This window comes from Pygoscelis adeliae, unplaced genomic scaffold (genome assembly GCF_000699105.1).
Source record: "Pygoscelis adeliae isolate BGI_AS28 unplaced genomic scaffold, ASM69910v1 Scaffold142, whole genome shotgun sequence".
NCBI lineage: Eukaryota > Metazoa > Chordata > Aves > Sphenisciformes > Spheniscidae > Pygoscelis > Pygoscelis adeliae.
In genome coordinates this window covers 548493-559460 of record NW_008824247.1, presented here as the reverse complement: position 1 = coordinate 559460, position 10968 = coordinate 548493, and the positions used below count along the sequence as shown (strand labels likewise).

The 10968-nt window shown below is 37.9% G+C and overlaps 1 protein-coding gene across 1 annotated transcript in view; it reads left to right on the top strand.

The window, feature by feature from the left end:
- The first annotated feature begins 3200 nt into the window (after positions 1–3200).
- FDX1 (ferredoxin 1) overlaps positions 3201–10968 on the top strand; it is an 11759-nt gene continuing 3991 nt past the window's right edge. Inside the window, exons 1-3 of the mRNA XM_009335275.1 lie at positions 3201–3241; positions 4493–4617; positions 7609–7738. Of these exons, the coding sequence (XP_009333550.1) occupies positions 3201–3241; positions 4493–4617; positions 7609–7738 (296 nt within the window). The remainder of the gene's footprint in view (positions 3242–4492; positions 4618–7608; positions 7739–10968) is intronic.

Sequence of the window (10968 nt, the reverse complement as noted above, 5' to 3'; positions counted from 1 at the left end):
GAAATGAAAAGGTTTTTGTAAAGCATTGTCAAATTTTTGAAAGTTATTAAAAAATATTTAACAGGGTAAAAATGGGAGGAAAAAGAATACTAAAAAGGGAAAACATTTCCTTACCTAATAGTAATGTAAGACATGCAATCCCCCAGGTCTTTCACAAACAATCTGAACACAGATTGGAATTTACTCACATTCATTGCGCAAGTGTACCAGCAAAAAAGCTCATGCAAGCAACTATTTCAAATGTATTGTTTATATACCCCATGTCATAACCTGTCTGAGCGAGTTGGGAGAAAAAGAAAATCTTTGTTTCTTTCATACATTAGTGTTTTCTCTGCCTACGTGCAAGTTATTTTCTCTAGTCCTACTGTTTCTGGACGTCACATTATGTGAGACCCAGTTCCTGAACTTTATATAGTCAGTCAATGTTATTCCAGTAAAAGATACATCATTGTTTGTATGTGTAAAATTAGCTGTCTTGGTGTCTAGAGGATGAAGACCTAGCTATGTAAATCATCGGCTGAGGTGATTCTTTGAGTAGAAGCTCCCAAGGGTTTCAGTGAAGCATCGGGCGTTATGTTTTCATTTCCATTTCATTCTTTCTCTTGCTCCTGTTATCCTCCCTTTTCATTTCATGGTGAACAGTAGTTATCTCAGAATTCTTTTATACCAGTTTAGATAGCTGTACAATATTTTTGGTGCACAACATAATTACTACATCTTTTAAAGATTATTTCAGATTTGTAACTTCCATATTTTAATTGAGGCCTGTATAATAGTTTAGTTTATGAAACTCTTCAGCCAATTAGGTAGGGTTGTTAGATTTAATATTTAATACAAGATCTGGAAATAACAGAATTGGTCTTACCATGTGCAATACCAGGCTACAGCTATTATCTTTATGTTTTGTTTGGAGGAATGTAAGAGATGATTCTTAACTTGGAAGTAATAGCTGAAGATTCAAAAGGATACTTCTTTTAAGGGGGAAGAGGTAGCTGTCAGGATTCTTGTGGTACTTACTCTTTTTTGCATGGGAGGGACAATGAACAGCATTTACAGTTCTCCGGTGCTCTTCTGTGCATTTGCAGTATGCTTAATTTAGGGTATCCTAGGGAAGCTTGGTAACAAAGCTGATAGTAAGTACTGTGGCAACCAGATGAAATTAACTGTATTTTACATCTGTTTAAAAGGGTTCATCTGAGCATGAATTGGGATATTTATGCTTTATGCAGATTACACAAAATATGTTTTGTTCTTCCTGATGATCCTGAGGCTACTTATACTTGCGGAGACCTGGCACGTGTTTTCATGTTAATTGCCTGTGACCAGTTCACAGTATGGTGGTGTTTGGGGTTTTTTTTCTTCATGTAAACAATGTCTGGGTAGACAAAAAGCCATGTTACTTGACATTTATAAAGCCTAAATATTGTTTCATGCGGGTGTGATTAGAATTACTTTTTTAATGGTACCTCCCAGTCACTGAAAAGATCTGCACGGTGTGTGTTTTGAATGTCTGACTAGTTTGATCATTACATACATGCACTTCTGAAAGTGTTTTCACCACTTGGGCTCATGCACAATAAAGCCTTGGTGATTTTTTTAAAATTAAATGTTTTGGCTATGTGAAGAGTGGTAAAGATGGCAATAGCCTTCTTAAGTCTTGCAGTAGGATGTTTTTCTGCTATCTCTTAACTTTAAGTTTTAGTTTCAGTTATTTGTAATATTTATCAAGCAGGGTGGATTATGTCCTGTTAATTACTGTAGCAATCTTTAACAAAAGCCAGTGACTTAGTGGTGGTACTTTGGTTTGTCCCCGTGCTGCATGCTGCACCAGTTAGGCATGTGCAGCCACGGTGCAGCTCCACAGCTGGCTGAAGCTAATGTAAGATTGTTACTACCAAAAAGGGGGATCCAACTCCTGTTTCCTCATTTTCGTTGTGGGCAGTGGTGTGTCTGTCAGTTTTGCTTGCTGGTTCAGCTGGGACTACTTTGTTTTTATGGTTGACTTTCAGCCAGATTAGCAAAATGAGTTGACTTGCGGTAATACCGGTGTAACGATGATGGCAGGGCGATTTGGAGTGGGGATCACCCAAACCCACATTTTTATATTAGAAAGAGGTTGGTTTAAGCTGATCGTGAAGCTTAGATTGTGCTATTGCATCATAAAGTTGCAGTAACAATTGTTTTACACTGATGTGAATTCCATATAAGGGGCAGATCTGACTGTGTACCAGTTCTGATATTCATATGGCCATTGACCTGCGAAGGTTGGGTTTCAGCCAGTTTTGTTTCCAGACCCAGTTTACTGCCTGGCAGTGTGAGTGCTGGAGATAGAAGGAACAAAGGAGGGAGGCCAGGACTGTTCTTGTGCCAGATTAAAGTGTAATCACAGGTGAAGACAGTTTCAGGTGTGTTTTGAGAACTGGGAGGGAGATGACTTGTCTTTTACAAAGGTTCCAGTCATCTAATGGATGGCCAGACATCTTGCTGTTTGGTCCATGTTACTGGCGATTGTCTCATCCTATAATAGAGGAAAGGATATGTTTTGGATATTGAACAAATACTTAGTACTTGCCATGTCTATACCTTGGGCAGAGGATGTCCGTAAATACAAGTACATCTTGCATTGTGTGTCCTGTTGGGGTTGTGTTTGTCATGTTGACAGAAATATTTCAGTAAATGAGAGTGTATTTTGGTGAGCTCTGGAAGGGCTTTTTGAAGTTTAAAATTACACTGTCAGTGGCTTACTTCAGCTGTCAGAATGTGAATCTATACCTTTCCAGATGCAATCTAAACCAATCAGTCTTAAACTTCCGGTGAAGGTGGTGAATTTTTTACTGGTATATCTAAGAAGTGGGTGCTTGTTTCCTTGGTTGTGCTGTGGGAGGTGTTAACGCAGCAGAGGAGCAAGAAGAGCAGAGTTGTAACTTAAACCCCCGCAGAATGGTTTGCAGGAGGTGGTCCTTTGATATCACAGGTGACTGTGCAACATTAATTGCATTTTGTAAAGCTAGGTCTTTAAGACTTCTGAATTTTACTATAGTGCATGCTTCAGTTGCATTCTGCAGATCAGCAAGGTCAATCCTTCATTATCGATTATAACTTTGGAATGAATTTATAGTTAATAGTAGCTTGTGGCTGCCTTGCGGAGAATGGACTGAGGGATGATATGACAAGAATTGAACACAACATCATAATGAATCATGGCGTGTACTGCTGCCAACGGAGCTTACAGTTGTGGCAAGTATATTAAGTCTACAACAACAAACACTTGTTGTTTTTCAAAACAAGCTAGGACTCAGATTACTAAAAACACATTTTCTTTTACAGCCAGTTCCAAAAATAAGCTGTTTACTGATGTTTCAGTATGGCCACTTTAAAATTTTTGCTTTAATATTCAGCTCTACAGGTTAGAGTTTTCCAAGGAGTGACTTGATTTTTTTTCCAAGCTTGTATGCTTTCCATATGGTAGATCACTCAAAGACCAAATTACTAAAAAGATTAAAGGTAGTATTAAGCATGCTGTTCTTAAACATGTATTTCACATTGAAACAGATCTTTGCATTAGCTTTCAGTTGTTTTATTTGTATCTCTCATCTCTTGGCATGTTTCTTTGCTATCCATCCAATAAGTTTTTCTTGTTTTCCTCACTTTTTAAACTATTTTCTTTCCTATAGAAACAAACAAGCTGTATTTCAGTTGTTTGTATTTTAACAGCTTTACCTTAATTAGCATGTGAAATGACATAATATGGAACAGTAAAAACCTATTTTTTCATATTAAAAGCATTAGTCTTAAACTTTTACGCAGACTGCGAGAGAAATTTTTCTTAAACATAATTGTCTGAAAAGTAAAGCAGGAAAATGCAAAACCTTCTTTCTTTGAAGGCAGTGTCAAAACTTTGAACTTCATTGGAATTAATATTTACAAAATGAAATCCTAAGAGAATCTGTGCTCAAAAAAGCAGAATGTTTTTGGAGTATTTTCATTCTTGGGAGGAGAGGATAATTAAATTTTGGAACTAATAAAATAAAATGCCTAAACTCTAAGCAGAAATGGGAAAATTTTTAAATTTGTCCTAAATAACAATGATGAGAACAATTAACATTTTCTAAATCCAAAGGAAGACTCTACAGAAAGGAGTGAAGAGAAGCATTTAAAATAAGCTGGTTTATTTTATAAAAAAACAAATATTGTGCCTAAAATAAAATAGCTCTGACTCTCTTCAGTGAAAGGCAAAATATCAGGATCCTATATAGCTTCTAGTGACAAAACACAAACCAAGTTGTTTGTTTTTTCTTATTTTTCATGGCCTTTTTTCAATGTACAGCAGTAAATGCCTGTACCTGTTACAGCTTGTAAAAGCCAGTAGCTTAGGTTTCTGTGTTCTTAGAGTTAATAGTGATTACTGGTTTAGTAGCATTCAATCAATTTTAAAGATCTAAAAAATTCTAGTATTCTTTCTTTAATTCCATTATATGCTTTTCTTTTTCAGCTCAGAAGATAAAATAACTGTTCATTTCATAAATCGTGATGGTGACAAACTAACGGCCAAAGGAAAACCTGGGGATTCACTGCTGGATGTTGTTGTTGATAATAACCTAGACATAGATGGTTTTGGTAAGTAGATACACTGAATACTGTATTCAGTGTCTAGAAATTATGTTCTATTACCAGTTTATTCATAAATATTTATAGAATCATAGAACCATTTAGGTTGGAAAAGACCCTTAAGATCGTTGAGTCCAACTGTAAATGAATATTTATTTATAAAACCTTTACTGTACTTCATTTGGATTTTCTCCCCATTTTTTTTCCTGCAGGTGCATAGACTATTTTGGGTCAAGTTCTAGAAAAATATTTGGGGTGAGCCTTGCTTGAATGTTAAAGGAGGGGAATGTGGGCAGAGTGCTGTCGAGGTGGAATCTGAAAGATGCCACCTGCAGACTCTTCTGAGCTGAAAGGTTCTGGAGGCAACAAAAAAACTGGTGTATTTCTAACAGCATCTGGTTACTTCAGTATTGCCATACTGTCTTACTTTATCAGGCTTCTTCTAGCACAAATTGCTGTAGTACTTGAGTGCGAAGTGAAAGAAACAACCGAGTACATGTCAGTTAACAGGGAAGAGCAAAAAATTTAATTCTTATTAAAGGACTGGGGTAAAGGAGACCAATGCCCTAGTGAAATTCTAACTCGGTACAAGTTCTGTTTAAAATCAAAATAGGAGGAAGTTACAACACCTTCCTATTCCTTCAAACTTTTGTACTTTCCGTAGTTAGTTCCATTGAAGTGGTAGGATTCTACCCATGCAAAGCAGTGGTATTTGGTAATGGCAATTAAATACCTCAGGACAGGTATTTACATGAACATGAGCTTAAGAATTAATAGTACAAACTAAAGCAGGAAGCAGAAGTACAATTTGCATGAGTGAATGCAGAGCATGGAGCTATTAGAGAAAAAAAAAAGTGTAGCACAGTTTGAAATCTGAGGTGTGTTTAATTTAATTACTAGTAATAAAGTATTTGATAAGACTTTAAATCTCAGACTTATGTCTGAGACAACTCATGTCTAGAGTTGCATACATTTGGGGAAGAATTGTCTCTTAAAAATCTGTAATGCATTGGGATAACTAGCTTTACGTATCACTTATTGAATGTGTGGAGCTATTAGAGAAAAAAAAAAGTGTAGCACAGTTTGAAATCTGAGGTGTGTTTAATTTAAGTGCTAGTAATAAAGTCTTTGATAAGACTTTAAATCTCAGACTTATGTCTGAGGCAACTCATGTCTAGAGTTGCATACGTTTGGGGAAGAATTGTCTCTTAAATCTAATGCATTGGGATAACTAGCTTTACATATCACTTACTGAATGTGTCATATAGGCTTATGGCTAGTCTGCTTGTATTCTACAGTAAATATTCCCTCAGTTTGTGTAAATATCAGCCATGTTAAAGCATTGTGGTAAAGGGGGGGGGGATAATGCTTGTTGATAAACAGAAGCCAAACTAAAAATTGGAGATACTGTAACAATCTTTAATTATAACATATGCTAGTCCCATTTCAATAATCATTTGCTAATGAAACATCATACTAGGGCAGAGGAATAATGCAGTATAAATAATGTAAAAATGTATGTTCTGTGTTCAGAAAGAAATGAGGGGAAAAAAATGTAAATCTTACCTATTTACTTCTATCACTAGGGGGCATCCCGTGTGCAGTAATACTAATAGAAATATCTTTGTGTAAAGACTTACAAAACTGTTGAATGATTCAGCTGCACTCAATTTGGTTGCTACTGCTAGAAAGACCTTCCGCTGTTCAAATAGACGGGTCAGTGTTCGTTCTTTCCCTCCCTCTTCTACCCTCATGTCCCCCAACATTAACACACTTAAACTGTTGATACGACAAATTTTACATTATTTGGCACTTTATTTAAACTCTTTTTCACTAACTACTTTTTCACATGCATTTGTATGTACTTGAAGACGTGATATATTTTAAAAATCAAGTCTAGTACAGTGTCATGTTCACTTTGAACATATGCTGTTGATAGCATTACTACATGTAACAGCACGGTGCTTTCTGTATGGTTCTTGTGGTCTGATGAATCCCACTGTTTCTTTTCATAGCAGTGGTTATACGTGCAGCCTTGCTTCCCTTTGTTTCCATATGAGTACAAAGGTGATGTGGTCACAATATTCTTGGTTCTGCTTTCCCTGGAAAGGAGGAAATAAATTAAACTTGGCTAATGTCTTTCCTGCTCCTCTTAATTTAAATTAGAGGTGGGGGTTTATGTGCCCCAACTCCAATCTCCACACAAGTATGAAGAGTTCAGCTTTCTCCTTCTCTTGAAGTTGTATGTTTCTTTTTCAACAAAGTGGAGAACTCGGTGCGCCAGCCCTATACAGTGGCAGAGACACATTTGTTAGTGTTCAAACTTTTACTGTCCCGTGATGACCTAACTGCTCTAGCAGGTAGATGTAGTTGATGCTTGTTCTGTTCAACCCTAGCAAATTATTAGACCCTTGGCTCAGGCTGGATTCCCTAGTAGTACATATAGGCCTCCTTAACACAGAGAAAACCATCTCTCTCTAGCCTGGCTACCTTTGTTGCTGGGAATTAGTGTTCTGTTGAGTGAGAAGAAATACCAAGTATAAAATCCCTCCTTCCTGCACTTTGAGGAATTTTTTGTATAGTAGATGTCTTCTGTTGAACTTCTTGAGGAAACCTCAAAACCATGGGAAAGAGAGGGACAGAAGGATCAACTTTGAGAATAAATTACGTAGTGTTGATTGACAGTGTTGTCTGCTTTCGCATTCTTATAGTAGAAAACTTTTCTCTCTAAATGGTAGAAAGGGAATTAGTTACGTATTTTAACTAACTACAGCATTCAAGTGAATATCAGTGTTGTAGAAACTGTAGAAATACTATTGACGGTTGAATGCAGAGTAGGTATATGAATGTGGGAATGTATTAAACATTAATTTTACTAGTCAACAGAGATACTTCTTGTATGAGACAAACAGTTATATATGAAGGATTTATTCTGAAATTCTGCTGTAATTTGAAACTTGAGTTTTCTGCTATCTTGATTTTTCTTTTTTTTTCCTTTAGGTGCATGTGAAGGAACGCTAGCCTGTTCAACTTGTCATTTAATCTTTGAAGACCACATATTTGAGAAACTAGATGCAATTACTGATGAAGAGATGGACATGCTGGACCTGGCATATGGCCTCACAGAAACGTAAGGCAACATAACACTTCGCTACATCAAAGAATGGAAAGAAGGGTTTGCAGATAGGGCAGTCCAGTATTCTTAGAATGCCTTAATCAGCTTTTAATGAATAGCTGGATTCTGTTACACAAATGGGACTGCCAAGTTTAAATATTGTTTATCTGAATTCATATTAAAAAGATGTCAGTACTGTTTTTGTAAACTGAAGAGTGGCCCTTACCAGTACTTGCTCTTCAGAGGTGTCTGATGCAGAAGTGTCAGAGACTGAAGTGTGACCAAAACCTCAGTTCCTTCAACAAAAACTTTGCTGCTGCTGTCATGTGTGTGAGTTTTCTTGTTCTTGTTTCCCTTCCCTTCTGTTTTCTGTCTCCATTAGTCTGTAGCTAGTTAATGGTTTTTTATGAATGTGTTTACATTAGTATTTTAGTTTTGGTCAGATCTTCTTTTCACAGAATCACAGAAGGGTTGAGGTTGGAAAGGACCTCTTGAGGTCATCTGGTCCAACCCCCTGCTCAAGCAGGGCCACCTAGAGCCGATGCCCAGGACCATGTCCAGATGGCTTTTGAATATCTCCAAGGATGGAGACTCCACAACCTCTCTGGTATTTATGTACATTGATAAGATCCCCCTCCTGAGCCTTCTCTAGGATAGGCAGTGTCCCCACTTGTCATGCTTTGACTCATGTCAGAGTGCTCTTCGAGCACACAAGCCAGAGTCCCTTTGGGTGAAACTAGTCCCAAAGTGTGCTCTAACTGCTAATGGGCATTTCAGTGCATAGGATTAGACTAGTGGTAGTCTAAAGTAACCCTCTGTTATATATCTCCCCCACCATCACACGCCTTGTAATTAGGGTGTCACATCCTCATCACAGACCCATTCCTAGTGGGCTGCACTACTTGCTGGTGTACATGTAGCCTGTATCATAGAACATACCCACGTGAACAGTAGGTAGCCATGCCTTACAAGGTTTCATAAGCCCTTTCCTTCATGCTTCAATGGAACTGCTTGTTGACGTTTTTGAGAATATTTCCAATGATGTCAGAGGGCTTTATACCTGGCCTGTATAGCATAGGGTTTTTTATGTTTCTGCAAAGGAATACTCTGAACTAACTTGCTTATCTCCTTATACTAGTAAATGGAATCCTGTACTAATCGTTTCTACATGAGGGTACACTTTTTCTCACTTCAGCAAAATCTTAGCTTGACTTCTTTGCCTTTACAACCTCCCAGAAAAGTTATGAGAAACTTTTCAGCTTCTTCTGTTTTATCCTTTTTCCTGTCTCCCAAAAAGCATTTGCAATCTTGAAAAAAAAAAAGTCATAAGTCTACTAAGTGTGAATTTACTTTACTCTTACCATCTACCATAATTCTCCTATGAGTTTTTAGGGTCTGGGCCAAACCAATTACTTGGTATTTTGTGCTGATGTAAACTTGTGTGATGGAGATGCACTACTATGCTCTGTCATAAGTGTAAGGATAAAAGCTTTGTCTTGTCAGTGACTCTCTGGATTTAGGAAAGCTTCAGCTAGGAGCTGCCATGAAGGTTAATGTTTTTTAAAACGAGGGACTAATTAGAAAGGTTAAAACAAAATGGGTTTGAATAACTGCAGAATAGTAGAGATTATTAAAAGTAGTAAGATGGAGGGGGGACAAACCCTGGCAAATTAAATGTTTAAAAAGAATAATGAAGAAAAAAATAAGCTGAGGAATAGCTTGCTAAAAAGTAGAAAAGTATTTTTGTTTCTAACCTATCAGAAGCAGGAAACTTGTCTGCATGAAAAGCCAATAGGTGATGTAGAAGGTGCACTTAAAATATAAAAAGATAACATCAAAGCGAAGTTTCTTTTGCATTGTTGTCACTGGAGATGTTACAGGATGTCCATGCACTGGAAGGTTTCTTTGCAGAGGGCTTCCTGGAGTATCTGATGTGTCCATAGAAGTAGTATTACAGCAAATAAGTAAAATGAGTAGTAACAAATGCTAATGACTAGATAGCATTCAACCAGGAGTTCTACAGGCATTCAATGTGACACTTCTGAACTACTGTCTGTAAGGCTTAATTAGTTGGTTTAAAACTGCTTCCACATCAAAGGAATAGAAGGTAGCAACCCAGCTTTTGAAATGAGGTCATTGGAACTGGAGAACAGTGAGTCTGATTCCATACTGGACACATTAATCATGTGTGTATGGGCTGTTGCTTTTTGATAGTTTCTACTAAATAATGGTAAGGAAAGAATTCAACAGAGCTTTTGTAGAGGGAAGTAACAGATATGGGAGTTCTTTGAATGAGTTGCTGAGCATGAAGAAAGATCTTACAGTTCATATAGTTTACTTAGGTCCAGAAATCCTTTGCTGAGTTTTGAGTTGCAATAGGATAAGAGCAAAGGCCCTGTAAAGGATGGGTAATTGAGTTTAAAAAAAAAAGTCTTTTTAGGAAGGTAGAAGTCTTTGGCTGTCTGTGAAGAGTATGTGATCAACAGTGTGATCTAAAAGTGATCGGTGCTAGGTTTTATGTAGGGAGTGTATTTGTGAAAGACTTGGGAAAAGAGAATGAAGAATAAGAATCATAGAATCATAGAATAGAATCATAGAATCATTAAGGTTGGAAGAGACCTCCAAGATCATCGAGTCCAACCATCAACCCAACAACACCATGCCCACTAAACCATGTCCCTAAGCGCCTCATCTACCCGTCTTTTAAATACTTCCAGGGATGGTGACTCAACCACTTCCCTGGGCAGCCTGTTCCAATGTTTAACTACTCTTTCAGTAAAGAAATTTTTCCTTACATCCAATCTAAACCTCCCCTGGTGCAACTTGAGGCCATTTCCTCTCGTCCTTTCGCCAGTTACTTGGGAGAAGAGACCGACACCCACCTCGCTACAACCTCCTTTCAGGTAGTTGTAGAGAGCAATGAGGTCTCCCCTCAGCCTCCTTTTCTCCAGGCTAAACAACCCCAGCTCCCTCAGCCGCTCCTCATAAGACTTGTGCTCCAGACCCTTCACCAGCCTCGTTGCCCTTCTCTGGACACGTTCCAACATCTCAACATCCTTCTTGTAGTGAGGGGCCCAAAACTGAACACAGTATTCGAGGTGCGGCCGCACCAGTGCTGAGTACAGGGGCACTATCACTTCCCTACTCCTGCTGGCCACACTAGTTCTGATACAGGCCAGGATGCCATTGGCCTTCTTAACCACCTGGGCACACTGCCGGCTCATGTTCAGCCGGCTGTCGACCAA